Raw genomic sequence first — 19,141 nt, forward strand, 5'->3', positions numbered from 1 at the left:
GAAAAAAAAGAGGGAAAAACACATAATGGTTGTGATAAAGATGTTGACAGGCAGACTCCCATACTGCTCAAGGGAATATTCAGGCCCCCCCTAATCAATTAAATTTTACAACTTTCCTCCTACACAGATACCTATGATAGAGGAAACATTTTGTCAAAGACACAATGTCTTTGAAACAAAAACAAAAAAAAATGGGATTGCGTCAAAGCAACTGAACAACATTTATTAGGAAAACAGTGTGTCAATAATGCAAAATGGCAATTTAAGACAGTTCATCATTGAATTCAGTGATGTTATCATATCAGTCCAGTTTAAATAGTGTCTTTGCAATCATTTGCAATCAGGTCAACAATATCGCTGTAAATGAAGTGACTCCAACTAAGCAAGCCAGAGGTGACAGCAGCAACAAACAAAAACTCCATCTGTGACAGAATGGAGAAAAAACCTTGGAAGAAACCAGGCTCAGTTGGGGGGGCAGTTCTCCTCTGACCAGACCAAACCAGCAGTTAAATTCCAGGTTGCAGCAAAGTCAGATTGGCAGAAGAATCCTCTGTTTCCTGTGGTCTTGTCCTGGTGGTCATCTGAGACAAGGTCTTTACAGGGGATCTGTATCTGGGGCTCTAGTTGCCCTGGTCTCCGCTGTCTTTCAGGGCAGTAGAGGTCCGTTCTAGGTGCTGATCCACCATCATGTCTGGATACGTACTGGATCCATGTGACTGCAGTGACCTCAGAATAAGAGAGAAACAGACTAATATTAATGTAGATGCCATTCTTCTAATGATGTAGTCAGTACATCGGGTGTTATGGGAAGTGTTTCCGGTTCCGGTTTACCTAATTAATGCAGCTTAAAAATCCTTTAACGGATTTGGATATTAAAAGCAGATTAGTATGTTATGTGTAAGCCAGGTTAAAGAGATGGGTCTTTAATCTAGATTTAAACTGCAAGAGTGTGTCTGCCTCCCGAACAATGTTAGGTGGGTTATTCCAGAGTTTAGGTGCCAAATATGAAAAGGATCTGGCGCCCTCAGTTGATTTTTATATTCTAGGTATTATCAGATTGCCTGAGTTTTGAGAACGCAGCGGACATGGAGGATTATAATGTAACAAGAGCTCATTCAAGTACTGAGGTGCTAAACCATTCAGGGCTTTATAAGTAATAAGCAAGATTGCAATCAAATGGCAGGAATTGACAGTGCAGCCATCAAGTCTTAGACAGCGTTTTTTTAGCTCCTATAATTAACTAACTGAAACTAATAATGTTTTTTTTTTTTTATATATAACAGTAAGAAATTTCTCATCATCCAGTTTTTTATAATGATTATGCATTCAGTTTGTTTTTCAAACTGGTATGTTTCGTCGGGCCGAGAAGAAATATAAAACATAATATAATAACAGTGAAAGTTAACACCGTGTTTCCTGATGATATCTCCCAAGGGTAACATGTAAAGAGTAATGGTCCTAGTTCTGAGCCTTGAGGGACTCCATTCTGCACTTGTGATCGATATAATACTTCTTCATTCACTACTACGAATTGGTCGGTCATTTAAGTACGATTTAAATCATGCTAATGAACTTCCATTAATGCCAACAAAGTGTTCTAGTCTATGCAAAAGAATATTGTAGTCAATAGTGTCAAACGCAGCACTAAGATCCAATAGCACTAATAGAGAGATACAACCACGATCATATGATAAGAGTAGGTCATTTGTAACTCTAAGTAGAGAGCAGTCTCAGTTATATGAGAAGGTCTAAATCTTGACTGGAAATCCTCACAGATAAAAATTTTCTCTAAGAAGGAATATAATTGTGAGGATACTACCTTTTCTAGTATCTTGGACAGAGATTCGAGATCGGTCTATAATTAACTAGTTTTTTGGGGTCAAGTTGTGTTTTTTTTTTTTTTGATAAGAGGCTTAATAACAGCCAATTTGAAGGTTTCTGCTACATAAACTAATGACAATGAGGAATTAATAATAGTCAGAAGAGGATCTATGACTTCTGGAAGCACCTCTTTAGGAGCTTAAATGGAATAGGGTCTAACATACATGTTGTTGGTTTAGATGATTTAGCAAGTTTATACAATTCTACAATAATATAATTATTCAAGCACACCGCTCCACTGAGAAGTCCACACGCACTTTGGGTATCAAGGGGAAAAGGGGCAGGTGCTCAAGCACAACCCAAAAAACCAACCCACCCCCGCACGTGCCTGCTTCCATATTATGGGGCCAAAGCAATGAAACACCATGTGTAACCCCCAAAATTGTATAAGTACAAATGTAAATTCAAATGTTATAAGCAGATTTGATGCACAAAAGCAGACCATGTAAGGATGGGAATCATTGTATTCCACACAGCAATTAAAGTTTTTTTTTTTACCAGTATGTGGTGCTGTTCCGAGTATGGCCACTTCTCCCCTGTGCTCATGAGTATGCTACAGTATACTAGATGAGGAACTAAGTGCCTTAAGCCGTGGTCACACTAGACTTTTGATATTTTCGCATTTCACTGCGAAGCAAAGTTCAAGTTTGGTGCACTCTGACCTGCAAATTCACATGATGTGAATGCATGAGACGAATAGATGATCAAAACTTTACAAAGTGACCTCTAAACTTATAGTGATCTCTAATTTTAGCAGTGTTGTGGCATCCTGTTTTATACAACACAACCTTAAAAGATTACAAAAATCATAAAAATATTTTATGTGATATTTTTATTGCATGAGACTTATATGTGTGCATAATTGATTAACTATACTTATTACTATATTGTAATCACTTAAATAGAATGGAATTATGATGGGTTGAGTGTACTGTGAAAACCTTGGTGTGTGAGGTCATATCCTGCTCCCGCCCCTTTTCGGAGCACTGTTCAAACTACTTTTGCATGCTCAAAGTCTAGTGTGACCATGGCTTTAGAGGCGTTAGAAGGGCATAAAAAGACGGATCCCAAATTTAGCATGGTAGTCGCTCCTCAATGTAAATACCAGATCTCACAGAACATATTGCTACATAGTTGTAAGTGCTACTCTAGACTCCCTTACTAAAGAACAGTTATATGCCAATGTACCTTCTATGGTTGGCCAATAATCTCTTGAGATCCAGGAGGACATTTTCATGTCTTTAACTCCCCCCAAACCTCCTAAACCTCTGTTACCCTCAAGCCAAATCCATAACCCCTTAAATGAAAGTCTCAACGCACACATGGTGCACAAGGCCCACATATCCCTCTCAGGAGTGCGTTTTGTGCAGCTGGGACAAGGTTCCGTGCAGCAGAGAGTCTATTTCTGGAAAATTCTGTCATCCGTGTCAGTGTTAAGGTGCCATCACGGTGCCTGGGGTCACACACATGTACTTTAGCACCTTTAAAATCAGACAGCCTCTGTGATTGATGAAGTGAGCAAGGGGCATCTCGAAGACTCTGTGCACAGACCCACACCTGCGATCCTACCATCTTATTGCAAGACCAATGTTATGCACAAGTAAGAGGGTGATACAAAGGCAATGCTCGACTCTCTTTTCTGAACCATTGCATATTCCAATCACTAAGTAAGAGTGACAGGCCTTTGATGTTAGTGTTTAGCTCAGAATACCTCATTCCATGATAATATGCATAGCTGCATCTGTAAAACACTTTTGCCTCGGAGACATATTAATTCGGAGACTCACAAATGTTTTTGACAATTACACTGCCTCAAGTGGAGCATTTCCACCTAAATTTGCTTCTCGCCATTCTAAAGTAAAGCTTTTAATTGCATGTGGATCCGTTACCACCGCATAACTTTTTTCCTCTTCCTGTTTTGCTTCAGTCATGTAATTGCAGTAGACAATCAGATGCCTGCTTTATGGGCGCATGGTAGAACTGTCACTTCAAGTTGGGTGCAGATAACATGGGAGCTGTCACAACCACTTACCCTGCGCTAATGCGCCCCATGCAGCGTTGATAGTTTCATTGAATCAATCAGGGTCTTCTGTTTTCCCAGCTTCACATCTAGCTTGGCATGCAGCTCTTTATCTTGTTAACGAGACATAATGAACAGTTGGTGAAAACTTAAGGCACTTCAGGGGACATGATGAAACAAAATGCGAGCGCAGCCTGGCAAAGTCAATGTGTATACATCTATCCATTGTAGTCTGTAGCTGTGTCGATGATGCAAGTCTGTTTCATTCTAGTGGAACCAAGAATTCATGTTCTTCCTTTGGAGCACTTAACTTTCCAGAAGTGCTGCACAGTTGTCAGCCTTAAAGTCTTTTCACCAAGATCCTGCTCCATCAAAAGAAAGGCATAATTGTGTCAGAGTGCATATCCTAGAGGACTTAAGGTTGCTACTCCTTGCTCTTCTTAAAGTCCCTGCAGCCTTTTAGGAAAGCAATAGGTGGTTTGCTGACCTTGTGGCATGCTGCCATGTGAGATCCAGCGCCCCAAACCTCTTGAACTTTGAATTCTTTAGAACTGCAAGGCAAATTAATTGGCAGAATTCAATGAATGAGCAACATCGCGACTGAAATAAAAGAAGTCCACCCATGAAGAGTGAATCTCCTCTAACTCTGCATAGATGCAAAGGCCCAAAATAATTGGAGTGGCCTTTACCTCCTGCTGTGGATCTTTTGTGACATCTTTAATTTTCATTAACTTCAAGCTAAAGCAATAGTGACCCCATGACACCTGAACTGATGTTTAAAAAATGTGGAAAACTTTAGTTATAATCTCCTTAAAGACCTCCATTTAGGATCATCTGCTACATGTGGTTTGGTCATCTTTTGTGGACGTGAAATAGGCAATACATTTCATTTTGATGAGGGAATCCTCTTTTAGATTAACCGCCCAATTAAATCTAGAGACCGAAATAAACAGGCAGACAGAGACTCCACTGTGGATATCTCCATTATCTGGTCACAAGGCCTGTTCTGATGACTGCAAGATTTCTGTCGCTTCTTCAGTTTGCTATCCCACAAACACACATTGCTTTGTTTCCGCTGCGGTTCCTCTATGAACACACTGAATGTCAGATGAAAATTCTTCGAATTCTGCAAAAAAATGGGTTGTGTCATATATCCAGAAGGAGGACTCATAAAAAAGGACACTGATAGTTCTGTTTTCCCTTTTTCATTTATTGGCACAGGACAACATTCTGTTGACATTAAAGAACACAAACTTGAGCTTGAGAACAGCAGACATTTCATAAAGAAGGCTTACAGGGAAAGGAAGTATAATAAAAAGAACAGAGAGATCTTTTTGTCAGCATATGCACAGCAGATAAGTAAACGTGCAAAAACACATCTCCCTTTCATAAGATGAGGATTTTCCACCATAAAGGCTACGGACAGAGCAGCTCCAAACCAGATTGGCCACATGTTGTATGCTGTCTGAAGCATTTGGTTTCCTGAAAGATGTTTTAAGTCAACCTTTTAAGATTAATAAAGCTGCCATGTTCTCAGGAACAAGTCTCTTGGAACTGGAAAAGCTTTTTTTTTTTTTTGTCTTGAACCCTTTATATAAAAAAAATGCTTTACATTTTGTGCCAAGAAAACACAAGCACAGATCTTCAACAATGCCTGATTCAAAAATATGATTGAAATAATGATTGAAAACCTTTGACGCAGCCAGTGATTTATATAACAGAAGTGGATTAAGCGATTGAATACTTTAACTGTCTAAAAAAATTCTAAGCTATCAAATAAGGGGATTTTGGGGAAAATTACACACTAGTTGTGGATGGATTGAAAAGTACATGAAAATCTGAACACCAGCGCTGTCTGTGCAGCTATAGCTGGTAGTCTGCCCACTGCCCCAGAGGAAGAACATGACATCCTGTCAAACCTCAGAGTACTGCCCACACCAGCGCCAAGACTAGGAGAAAGAGGCAAACGAAAATGCCAAATGAGAAAAGATATGTGTGGCTTGAAATGAGGGACATCCATGTTATCTTAAATAATGACTTAAATTAACTGCTTTTCCATTTGCAAAAGTTTTATTTAACCGCAGCCACTATTCTCATTGTTGATTCTGAGGTCCTCTAATCCACATTATTTGAATAAACCTATCACAAACTACACTCATTCTTAACACACAAAAATAACACTGCTAATGGACATGAACTTGCTCACACCAAAAAAAAAAAAAAAAAGAAGGTATTTAGTCTTCTGACTGTTTGGGTTAACATTAGGTTTGTGGTGTAAAACACCACATATTGTGATCATTAGTTCAGGATTATTTGACAATCACAACTAGTTATCAAGGCTTTCAGTGGTGACCACTTGGGTAAACTCTGTTCCTCAAAACCACCACAGGAGGTAAATGGTGTCGTACGCCTGGATAGTGCTGGATATGATCAAACCACCTGGTGATATTCAGATATCGCTCTTTCTCCTGTACAGCCAATTCCACCTAAGAAAAAGTAAGGACAAACATGATAATGTGAACATTAAAGGCAAAATGAAATGTATGTAACACTAGAGGCATCCAATATAATGTCTACAAGAAGTACTTGCCTCCTTAGGCTTTATTAATCAAATGCATTTTTACAGCACTTATCTAAATTAAGATAATATTGACCTATTACAATAATTATATATATATATATATATATATATATATATATATGTTTCTTAAGACTAGACTTTTAAGGGTCTTTTACACTGAGAATGATGCAAAAAAGTGACACAAACCACTATCAAATGATTGCTTTTAGCTAATTCAGGCCTACAAGAGTTGGCAATAATAAAATTGCATTTCATACCTGGACAAAGGGTGGCGCAACTGACCAATCAGCTGATCGTCCTATCATTTTTAGATCAGTGAGAAGAAGAATGACTTAAATATTGGCACAAAGCACACACAAACTGGTAATTCAGGCCCAGTTATACCCTCTAAGCACTCTAAAATGAAAGCAAGAACACACCTAGTTGAAGGTTTAATAATAGCTATATGGATGAAACAGATTTGGGAAACACTCCAGTTGTTATTGGTGTTTATGTTCTGTGGTGCACCAAAGGTTTCTATTTACAACGTGTGTGCAGCGTTGAGCAAATTCGCCAATCACAGACATATCTATTGGTTTATTGAAGACAATGGCCAATCATAGGTGTCTCGCCGCTGAAAACACGGTTTTGAGTTCTGCAAGCTCGCTAATCCATTCATAGTTTCTAATCAAAAAAAAGTTAAAAGAAAAACAACTACAAAAACAAAAACTTTTATCAGACATAAACATGCTGCAAAGTTTCAAGAAATGACATGCATATTTCTGCCGGATTCCCTCTTGAAATAGCAATGATTAACATAGAGATAAACATAACATTGGACAGGTCAAAAACATAAGTTAAAATGTGCTTTAAAGGGTTAATTCACTCAAAAATGAAAATGATTCTGTTATTTACTCACCCTTAAGCCATCCTAGGTGTATATGACTTTCCTCTTTGAGACAAATCCAATTGGAGTTACATTAAAAATTGTCCTGGATATTCCAAGCGTTACTATTGCAGTGGGTGGGTGTTTCTCTTTAAAAGTCAAAATACATTAAATATAGTGCACACATCCATAATAAAACATCCCTCACACTGCTCCGGGGCATGAATAAAGGCCTCCTGTAGCAATTACATGCGTTTTTGTAAGAAAAATATCCTTAATTAAAACGTAATAAACACTTTTCTCTCACTTCTGCTGACTGGTGCGCACATAAGCTGTTCCGGCAGATGATGTAGGACATTGCATGCGCGAGACTATGAGATACACTAGTCACACATTTTGTTTACAGAACCAAAGTTTTCTTACTTTAGCATAGGAAACCAGTTTCCTCGAAATCCTCTGTCATTTTTCTAATTCAACTCCTAATTCATGATTTGCATTTTGTTTTGATCTCTCTCCACATTCATCACTAATCCTGCAACGCAACATCCTACATACTGATTCCGCGTATGGCAGAGATCATAGAAATATGTCACTTGAAATATGGATATTTTTCAAGCTTGGATTCGCAACTGGAGGTCTTTATTCACCTACTGGAGCTGTGCGAGGTACGTTTTATTATGGATGTGCACACTTTATTTAACGTGTTTTAGAGTGTTGAACAGAAACATCCGTCCACTGCAATAACAGAGCTTAGAAGTGCAAGGAAAATTTTCATTTTTGGGTGAACTAACCCTTTAAGACTAGATCACCCCTCACTAAGTACAGAAGCACCCTCAGTGATTTAATTCTGAAAGTGAACAAAGAAAATGGATTTCACTACCAAAAGCAGAAGTTGAGTTTTTATTAAATGAAGAAAGGAAAATAAATAGATGGTGTTATTGGGTACACCCTATTCTTGAGAAAAGAGAAAAGGATGGGGCAACAAAGAATGTTGCATTTTTATGAATGGTGTAATATACTGTTAAAAAATAATTTTATTCTATATTTACACTTCAGTTTATGTCAGTTTTATATCTCACTCTTTTGTGCAACAGCAGCACCTCCGGGGGTGTGATCTAATGCTGCCTTCACGTGCTATTGTAATTATCATAAATACCAGTTTCCTAGTCGGCAAGTTACATTGATAAGTTAGTCATGAATATTTGCATACATAACCATTTTATGCATATTGTATTATTGAACAAAGCAACAAAAAAAAAAAAAAAAGTATTTATTTGAATTAAATTTAGAAATCTTCAGCCAGCAATATATTTATATGGCTCTAATTTAAAAACTGTTGGATATTGACTTTTAAAAACTGTTGAAGTATCTCCTATACCGTTTGGCTTTAATGAGATTTCCCAAAGAAACTAGGAAGAATGAACTCATGAATGGACCATCAGTTTTCATGTGAATGCAGCATAAAGGTAAAATTTGATTTCCACAGCTTGTTCCTTTATAGGGTGACAAGGGGGAAAAAAAAGACTCTAGGAAACTTGTATTTGTCACAATGATGCAACTGGCTCTACAACTTGGATAAACAGTTGTGGAAGTAGTACTTTCTGTCCATCAGACAAAACACCATGTTTATCAAAAGCCAAACACTGTGCAACATACAGCAAAAAAGGACATTACCAGGGGGTGAATATTTTTTTTTTTTTTAGAAACTGTATGTCTAACTGACCTTATCTTCAGGAGATTTAAACTGAGTGACACACTAATGCCTTCTGGGTAATGACAACTGTCTGTCGGTCATTTAGTCAGTGAATTAGAAACACTGAAATGGAGAGATGTGATCTTCTATTCTCTTTCTCTCTAATTCTCATTTAATCCCTTTCTTCCTTTCTCAATGGGCTCCTTCAGGCTCCTTAAACTTCCTTGGCTGCTGTCCTGGGAAATGACATCACTACATGTCTCATCTTTTCTGCCGTGTCAGGTTTCTCCTGTGCTTTAAGCATCTTACTGCTTTAATTGGGCGCCCTGCATCACTTCTCTCAAACGATTGAAGTTCACTGCTGAGGGACTTACAACAATGTGGTGAATGCCGTAATACATGAGGATGTCTGCCAGGGTGAAGTCGTTCCCAGCCAGGTAAACTTTGTCCTCAAGGTACTGGTTAAGATCCTGCAAGGGAAGTATAAAAGGACGTCACTCTGGGTCTGCTGTGCTGCCAAAAATGGGAATTTTGGAGGGTTAATGGGACGTCTAAAAAGCCATTCTTAAGAATAAAAGAAATACATCTTCAGATGCATTGAACATGAACAGATTCAAAGCCTGCTTTAAACAAAGCACATTATATGGTACACCTACAATGAAATTGTTTAACGAATAGTTTAGCAGGATCACCAACATATAAAAGCACCATTACGGTTAGAACACTGTTGTTCCATTTACTGCTGTTTAAGAGATCACTGGCAGTATAACTGGGCTCCAGACTGAGAATAGAATAAGCACACACTATACTTAGCAGACTTTTTAAGTAGAATTTTCACCAACTGACAATATAATCACCACAAGTTCCTTTGCATCAGTATGATGTTTGTTAATTGCATATTTAAACCACATGCAAGTGTTTCTTTCACTGCTATATGGCATCTTTATTTGCTTTGCTTACCATATGCAAAAAAACACACAAAGTAACCCATGATAAAGTCAGTCAGTCTTGGTCTCCATGTATTACAAGTTATTCTTCCATTTACATCTTAGGTGAAATTAACCCGAGGACCTGAGATGTGACCTTTCGTTTTTGAAAACTTACATCAGTCTTATTATTATTAATGTCTCATTGTTCTTATAAAACATAAATAATAAATGGCATTCCAAAGCCATTTATTTGATTATTTGATCAGATATACAGTAAAAACATCAACATTGTGAAATATTATTAAAATTTTAAACAACTGTTTTTTTTTTTTTTTTTTTCAATCTTATTATATTGTAAGATGTAATTTATTTTGTAATGGCCAAGCTGAATTTTCAGCAGCCATTACTCCTGGATTCAGTGTCACATGATCCTTCCGAAATCACTGTAATATGCAGATTTGATGCTCGAGAAAAAAAAATATTATTGTTGAAATTATTTTATTTTATTCATGTGAAATAAAAGTATTTTGTAATTATACATGTCTTTATGATCACTTTTGATCAATTTAATCTTTAATCCATCAATTTAATCAATCCCTGTGGGATAAAGTAATAACTTATTCAAAACACAGATTTTACAGACTCAAACCTCTGAACGCTGGTGCATATATTAAATATTGGTGTATTATTTTTTTTTCCATTGCTGTTGCCACCATTTGATAAAAAAACAATAAGGCCAAGTGCAATAAGGTCCATTTTACGCAGTGCTTAAGAACACCCACTTTCTGTGGTAAAATCACTGCTTGTTGCTTTCTTGATCACCTTAAATCATCCGATCTGCTTTTACAGCTCAAACTATCTGTATTGTTAAAGGCCCCTTGAGAATGAAGGACCTAAAGCTTTGAGGTATTCGAATACTTCAGTGACTGTTAAATGAACAGAAACACTATTTCAGGGACCAATTAGTTGCGTATTCATATTGCTGCAGTACTTTACATGGACCTTAAAATAAAGTGTGACCAAATTAATTGTAATATGTTGTAGTATTATTGGTTATATGATTGATGGAGTGCAGGCATAGTACAAGTGTGTGTGCTTGTCTGAGTGTGTGTAAAGTGTGTTTCATCTGAACACTGTTCACTGCCTCCATTAGCCCTCAAGACAATGTGCTGTATTGTGCACAAGTGCTGAAGATGCTCCTGTCCCCTGAGACCTGTACAGACACACACACATACACCACCCCTGCTACAGTATTTAGGCTTTAGAAAGTTTTACATGAAATTCACTCTTGCTTTGTTCAAGGAAGAGTGGCTGGGCAGCCTACAGACACATCTGTGTTACGCTGGACCATGTAGAATTATAAGATGTTGGCCAGGGGGCTATATATTCTGTCTGAAATGAAGCTCAACATTGTGCACAGCTCTGCACTGTACCCAGTGATATGATTTTATTACTTGATTTTATAACTACTATATACCATCAATAATTTCTACATTTGGTTGGAAAGGGATAGTTCACCCAAAAATGAAGATTGTCGTCATTTAATAACCTTCAAGTCATTCCAAACCCTTAGAACTTGCCTTCATCTTTAAAACATAAATTAAGATTTTTTTTTTGTCTTTTTATGAAAAGCAAGTACAGTTGAAATCTGTTCATCATTTAAATCTATCGTGTCTCTATAGAAGACTTGTGTTCAGCCACTCGATTCATATGGATTATTTGAAGCTAAACATTTTTGGTTGGTTTTTATTTGTGTTTAAAAAAGAAAAAAGAAAGAAAAACTTTTTTATGGGTTTTGAACAACATGAGGGAAAGTAAATTGTGACAATTTACATTTTTGTGAACTACAGTATCTAAGATGCACAAAAAAGGGCATTAATGTTAATGGGACTCCAGATTTATATCCTAAAATACAATTTTTTTTTATTTTTTTTGCTGAAATAACAAATCGCTCAATATAGAAGACTTTAATTTCACACACCTTAAAGTTTTACTCTGAAACAAAGCTCTCTCTTAAAGTTGATTCATCTGATACATTCTTCCAGGATGAGATCTATTGTGGTTGTTGATGACTCTCGTCATTACTCTGGTGTTGATTCCTGTCAGCTGCAGGACTCCTTTTTCTCCTGCTTTAAATGTTGTGATCCTGCCTTACTGAGTGCAGTGAGTCGGTCAGACAGCCCATGCCGAGGGGCGTCATGTCAGCCCTTCATTACTGTTTAAACTGCCACTATTAACCAGCGATCAGCAGCACTCTGGTCAAGACCCATGCTCGGACAGCCCTATGCCACACAGTGACAGCTACTGCCGAGAGGCGTCCGTCCTGCTGAGAGCCTGTGTTAACGAGACTGCCTCTCACTGTCCACAGACAGACGTTTTCTACCTTTAATCTCTTCTGAACTGATCTCAGGACAGTGTGTGACCCCTGTTACCCTCTGAATGTCAATTAAAGCCCATGACAGACTGCGGTGTGGATGATTCAGATCCAAACCTCCAATGCTATTATTAAGAATCCCCTGTGACCACATGGGTGCTGAGTTTGGAGTGGCATTCTTTTTGGACACTCAACTGATTCAATGAGAGGATGTCATGTCAATGTTTTTAATCCATTTTAGCTGTGAGTCTTCATATATTTTTCAACATAAAAAAAAAAATGTTGATCTTATAAAAACATGATGTTCAATGACATTAACTAATTAAAGTTAAATTAAAATTAAATTAAATTAAAGTTCTGACTGTCTTCAGAAGAGGCTCAATGCCATTTTGCTTTCATCTTTGCTCCATGTAATACCTTATAAAGTATGCCGCGTTTCCACCGAAATTACTCAGAACATTTGTACCAGTAACTTTTTTCCCAGGAACCCTCCCCAGACCTGTTGCTTTCTGCGTTTCCAACACGGTGTAAAGTACCGGGAAGATTAGGCAAATAGTCTGGTGATGTAGGCCTGTCAATCAATCAATACTGAATTTGGACATGCATCCTCCTCGGTACTTCAGACTTTGCGCATTTGACTCGGGAGTGTGATGTCCGCGACAACGCAAATCCGGTAAATCTGCAAACAGCTGCGTACTTGATAACATCAGTCAGCTCGCCTTGGCTACTGCTATTTTCCTCTCTGTATATTTACAATAAAACGAAATATAATATCAAATACCACTGCCTCGTTTCGTTTTCATCTAAACATAATAACAGCTGCTGAAATTTACTTAGTTCAGGGATATGTCTATATATACAGTCATTACAATGAAACAAACTATATAAATTTGCCTTTTTTACTTTCATTTTAACATATAGATAAATAGAATACAGACCAAAGATAACATGTTAGATTTACCCAAAATGAATTATATTTTATGTTTTACCACTAAAGAGACATCAGAGCCAGCAGCACACATCAGAAGGTCTAGCCGAGGTGAGGCTGCTTCTCGGCGGATAGATGATCACTGAATGGTGGTTGAACCCAACCAATGCTGCGTGAACTCAACCAATCAGGATGTTTAGCGCCCAAGTCCCACCCCCAAAAGTTCCAGAACTTTGAAAAAGTACCACCTTCCCAGAAGGGACTTTTTGAGGGGCATTTTTTTTACCCGGAACTTTATTTAGTTCCTGGTTCCTGCGGTGGAAACACACCGAGTACCAGGCCAAAGTCCCTAGTTCCTGGGTAAAGTTCCTGCGATGGAAACGCGGTAGTAGTGTTCTTAATCACATTGCTGCTTGTCCAGAGGTTACAGGGAACAGCTCTAATTCTGCTGTTCAATTACTGCCACCTAGTGTGAGAAAGTGGATTTACAGAGAGTTACATTTAAGGGGTCATATGATGCGTTTTTTTTTTTTTTTTTACAAGCTGATCGTGAATAGATAAGATCCTTAACATTGCAATGACTGAAGTCTCAAACCTGCCCCCCTAAAACGGCTAATTCTAATTCGGCATAACTTTGATTATCCCTGTTGCTGCCAGGGCCATGTTGTGAAGATGCTATTTCTTTGTGTAATTGTTTGGCCTTCCAAAAGAGGACCCAACTAGAAATCAGCGGTTAAGATGTCTCAGAAGGGTTTAACCCAAATATTCAGGTGTGTGCAGCACATTTTATGGAAGACTGTTTCCTGATCCTGGGAAAAAAGTCTACAATCCTGGCTGTTCTGACTCACAGTCTCTAAGGGTGTACTCACACTAGCCAGTTCGAACCATGCCCGAGTGCTTTTGACCACCAAAGCGCGGTTCGTTTGACTAGTGTGAGGGCTCCGAACCGTGCCCGGGCGCGGCTCGATTAGCCGGCCCTGGCCCGCTTGGAAGAGGTGGACCAGGGCATGGTTCAGTTGGACTCGTGCGCGGTTCGCATGCAGTGTGAGCGCTAACCCTGGCGGAGCACGGAAAAGGACGCGTTGCGTCACGGTTTTGCGACGCTCCAAAACAAACATGGCAGGGAAAGGGTCGCTTTGGTCTATGGCAGAGGTGCAAAACGCATAAAAACTAAAAACTGCGAAGTCCTTGCTGCACTTCAGCTGGTACCTTGCAAACATCCTCATACGAGCAGCACGATTACGTGAAAATTTTCGTGTAACTAAGGCGACACATCTGTTTAACAACAGGCTGTGAGAGGGCTCTGGACCAAACGACACAAAATTATCCACAAAAAAAAAACAGAGCGATGGACTCCATTGTGTTCAGAGAGCGCCGCTCTTCCTGTTTATCCCGAAACCGTCGCACCATAATGACGTAAGCGTGCTCCGGCACGAATGCTGAAACCCTATATGTGAGTGCAGGCCAGAGGGGGAGTGGGGAGGGGGAACAATCGTACTCGATCCCGGTTCATGGCAACCGTGCCTAGTGTGAGTACACCCTAAGTACGTTTACATATACGTAAAGGATTTGCCACTGATGATTCAAATGTGAGTTTTAAGCAGTTTAGAGTAGCGCTTAGAGCAGCACTTGTTGTTTGTCATTTCTCCAATCACAAATGCAGACACGGTTTTACTTTTATGCGTAAAAAGACAGTACAAGTAATTATAATCCATAATTATGTACCCACTGGATGCAACAAAAGGTTAGTTTCTAATGGGTTTTATTGTTTCTGTTTTGGCAAGGGGCGTAACATTTCTGTCACATGCTTGAGGCATTCGGCCAATAACAACACACTGGATAGCTGGCCAATCAGAGCACACCTAGCTTTTCAAACCGATGAGCTTTGTAAAAATCAACACGTTTCAGAAAGGCGGGGCAAAGATGAAAAACAATATTATGTGGAAATAAAATTGTTTTTTAACCTTAAACTGCATAAACACATTTCATAACATACACAAAATAATGTTCTTTTTAGCAACATCATATGACCCCTTTACATACAGCCTGTGAACAGTTTTTGTCTGAAATGAGATGTTTACCATTTTATAAAACCTTTTGAAAGTTTTATTTTGCACATCTTATTAGATAAACTATAAAATTGAGACATCATTGGTCATTGTATTGTTTTAGTCTTTTGCAAACAAAAATTCATTTATTTGTCGTTTGTTGATTTTAAATATGAAACTTGGTGAAATGATTTGTGTGTTAGTACTTTATGAACATTTTCAGTACATTTTAAAAATACCGTGATAATACTGATGACCATGATAATTTTGGTCAATATAACCGTGCAAATAAATTTTCATACTGTGACATCCCTAGTAGTCATTTAAAACAAATATACAGAAATAATTTGATGACAGACGTTGCTCAGGCATTTCAGAAAGATCAAAACAGATGCTGTGCAATGAGATCAGCCTGCTGGTTAGTCAAGTTATCCAGTCACATCATGCAAAATCACATGACTTTTAATGCGCATGGTGGAATTTATTCAATTAAAGTGTTTCCATTGTAGTTTATCTGCATTTTTATTACTGGTTAAAAAACAAATCCTATTCAATTGTGTGCATAAAGAAACATAGCCACCAACACTGGCAAGTAATAAACACAGACAATTTATTATTAATAATAACTATATCTCAGTCTGTAAGGGCTTACAGTTGTACTTAAACAAACAAAAAAACAAACAATACGTTGACTTGCTTATTTGTATTAATCTGTTTGTTCCTAACCTTGTCCTAATGTTAGTTGGGGTTCTATGATTTCCGCTATGCAGAAAACGCAGACACAATCAAGGAATCAGGTCAGAAAAATTTATCATAGGTCAGTACACTTAAAAAAAAAAAAAACACTAGTGTCTGTGAATATTAAGCGGGAAAAATACTATTTAATATAACTGATAAAAGACACATTTTGTATATTTATAGCCATGTCATGATGCAATACGCGATATCCATACAGAGTATGTGCTTTTTGCGTATGTGCCCTTTCAGCTGTTACTTTATTTTTGTGCATTTAGAATACATTTTTGAACAAAAGTTTTTAGTAAATCATGATATGTTTGGTAAAAAGTTCTGTGTCAAATAAACATTTGCTTCTTGAACAAAACAGTAGGTTGAGATTGTATTGAAGAATACAAGGGCACAATAAGTTTAAAAAAATATGTGCATGGATAAATTAATAATAATAAATATAGCAATATTCCATAAAAAAATAATAATTGCCTATTTTGATGTCAAGGTGACTTTTAATATGAATATCTCACAGTTCTTTCACATTTAATCTTAATGTTGTCTGAAGCATTGTTGGACATACAACAGTGCAGTATTGTATAGTGTACTGTTTTACTCCAAATCATTGTCACATCTTACCTTCAAAATAACTTTGACTTCTTCTTTAGAACAGTTATCTAGTCGTGTTACTCGGTGTTCGAGCCATTGCTGGACCACAGCTCTTTGTTCAGCGCTGTCTCCTAACAGCTCAGGTCTCTGAGCCTCATGGACCAGATGGGACGCTATGGTGACCAGACCAATCAATGCGGGCCCATTATTGTTTTGGAGAACAGGGACCTACAAATGGACAAATAATAATAAACAAAAATTGTTAAAAATCTACCTGAAAGCAATCAGCAGCAAAAAACCTGATTTCCTAAAAAAAAAAAAAAAAAAGCTTTATTTTCATGACTATGAAAATTGTAGAGTCACACTGAAGGCATCAAGGGCTATTTGACCAAGAAGGAGAGTGATGGGGTGCTGCGCCAGATGACCTGGCCTCCACAGTCACCGGACCTGAACCCAATCGAGATGGTTTAGGGGTGAGCTGGACAGCAGACAGAAGGCAAAAGGGCCAACAAGTGCTAAGCATCTCTCAGGGAATTTCATTTCAGGTGACTACCTCTTGAAGCTCATCAAGAGAATGCCAAGAGTGTGCAAAGCAGTAATCAAAGCAAAAGGTGGCTACTTTGAAGAGCCTACAATATGACATATTTTCAGTCGTTTCACACTTTTTTGCTATGTATATAATTCCATATATAATTCCACATGTTAATTCATAGTTTTGATGCCTTCAGTGTGAATCTACAATATTCATAGTCATGGAAATAAAGAAAACTCTTTGAATGAGAAGGTGTGTCCAAACTTTTGGTCTGTACTGTATATAAACATTCAAGTGGTAGGTTTCGCTGTCAAGAAATTGGCAAGTGTTTCATAAAATTCACAAATTCATATTAAAGAACTAGGCTAAAGTTTGTTAAAGTTTGTACAGGTTTTCGGGTTGATGAAGAGATTTATCACTTAAACATTTCAGAATTTGCTAAATTAATTTCCTTTACTTCATATTGATGTACAGTGCTGACCAGTCACACTCACAGTTATCTATAGTTATAGTTAAGACTAATATTAACATTGATATTAACATGAACATTATACATAAAACATTTTATATGTCATTTTATTAGTGTTGTGGTCATGGCTGCAGAGATTTACATTTAAAAATGTTTACATATATATATATATATATATATATATATATATATATATATATATATATATATATAATTAGACAATGGAGGGTCAGACAGCTATTAATGACAGAATTTGATTTTTTTTTAACTAACCCTTTAAATACAATGGCCGTGAGTGTGTGTGTTTTATATGTGCATCTTTAAAAATAGTATATTATATGTTCCGAATGCTCTTTAACATGTTATCTGAAACAGCTTATAAATGAAACAGTTCTTTTATTTTTTCCACATTTCTTTCTTGTTTTCGGTGCTTCAGATCACAGCCACAGCTCACACTAACACAGATCTGACAGTAAGACTACAACTAACACATGATCGCGTGTTTAAATAAATAAAATAAAATAAATTTATGAACTTTTGAAACACTCATGCCAAAATCCTTCTTAATACAAATCTGAAATAAATCCCCATTGATTTTACACCAGTCATTCATTCATACGATCTCTAATGTGTCATACCACACGCAAACGCATCTTTAAAATTTATTACAGCCTCGTATCTCCACGTATTTGACATTCATTGTTTGATTCACCTTTTTCCCTCCTTGCGTGCTGTATTTATTTGGCTTTTTTAATCCTAGAAACCTCTCCAACGAGTTTAACTCCCTTAACGCCATCTTGATCACACCGGAAACAAAGCGGACACATAAAGCGCTCGCTGATTGGTGGAGATCCTCCAGTCGCGCCTCGCTTGCGTCATGATGGACAGTCATGTTTGTATGATCTTATTATTTTTACTTGGAACTATTAATTGGAATAAGGTCTGGTTGTTACCTAATAAATATATTCTTACAAATAAGGTCAAGGAAATTTCGTTCAAGATACTGCATAAATTTTACCCTGCTAAACATTTTCTATCCAAATTTAACAAAGATATTGATGTAAATTGCTCATTTTGTTTTTTGCAGCCAGAAACTGTAACTCATATTTTCTGCCACTGTCGGTATACCAAAAGGCTGTGGTGGGAAATTTCTAAATAACAAATTAGATTGTAATTTTCTTTTGTTATACGAACATGTAATATTTGGTTTTTTACAATATGAAAAGAGTATGGAAAAGGAAGCGTATATTATTAATCTTTTGATTATTTTAGTTAAGTTTCATAATTTTAATTTAATTAATTTTAAGATTTTGTGAAATGTCAAAGCCTTTAATTCTTTGTTTGGTCCATTGAGTTTTATTTCTATTAAATTTTTGTATTTTACATTTGTGTATCTTTAACCCTGGCATTTTATTTTATTTTCTATTTTTATTTTCTATTTTTATTCTTTTTGTGTGTGTGTGTTCATTTTCTGTAATTGTTATTC

General features: G+C 37.2%; 1 protein-coding gene and 1 long non-coding RNA gene across 2 annotated transcripts; both read right to left on the reverse strand.

The window, feature by feature from the left end:
• Nucleotides 1–202: 202 nt before the first annotated feature.
• LOC128013030 (uncharacterized) lies at nt 203–4,452 on the reverse strand. Its single transcript, XR_008183240.1, has 2 exons — nt 4,389–4,452; nt 203–4,263 (listed from the first exon to the last, which is right to left on the reverse strand). It is a non-coding gene; the product is annotated as an uncharacterized LOC128013030 (long non-coding RNA).
• Nucleotides 4,453–5,090: 638 nt separating this feature from the next.
• eef1e1 (eukaryotic translation elongation factor 1 epsilon 1) lies at nt 5,091–18,508 on the reverse strand. The gene is made up of 4 exons (XM_052596754.1): nt 18,368–18,508; nt 16,685–16,882; nt 9,415–9,510; nt 5,091–6,387 (listed from the first exon to the last, which is right to left on the reverse strand). Exons 1-4 carry the CDS (start codon nt 18,449–18,451, stop codon nt 6,244–6,246), a joined length of 522 nt encoding a protein of 173 aa, XP_052452714.1. The 5' UTR covers nt 18,452–18,508; the 3' UTR covers nt 5,091–6,243.
• Nucleotides 18,509–19,141: the final 633 nt, after the last annotated feature.

This window comes from Carassius gibelio, chromosome B24, assembly GCF_023724105.1.
Source record: "Carassius gibelio isolate Cgi1373 ecotype wild population from Czech Republic chromosome B24, carGib1.2-hapl.c, whole genome shotgun sequence".
In the NCBI taxonomy this organism is placed as follows: Eukaryota; Metazoa; Chordata; class Actinopteri; order Cypriniformes; family Cyprinidae; genus Carassius; species Carassius gibelio.

Coding starts and splice junctions, on each gene's coding strand:
- eef1e1 (XM_052596754.1), bottom strand. CDS start 18,451: ATGGCGTTAAGGGAGTTAAACTCGTTGGAGAGGTTTCTAGGATTAAAA. Junction 16,883..18,367: donor GCACGCAAGGAGGGAAAAAG/GTGAATCAAACA, acceptor GTCCATTTGTAG/GTCCCTGTTCTCCAAAACAA. Junction 6,388..9,414: donor ACGGCATTCACCACATTGTT/GTAAGTCCCTCA, acceptor ACTTTTTCTTAG/GTGGAATTGGCTGTACAGGA.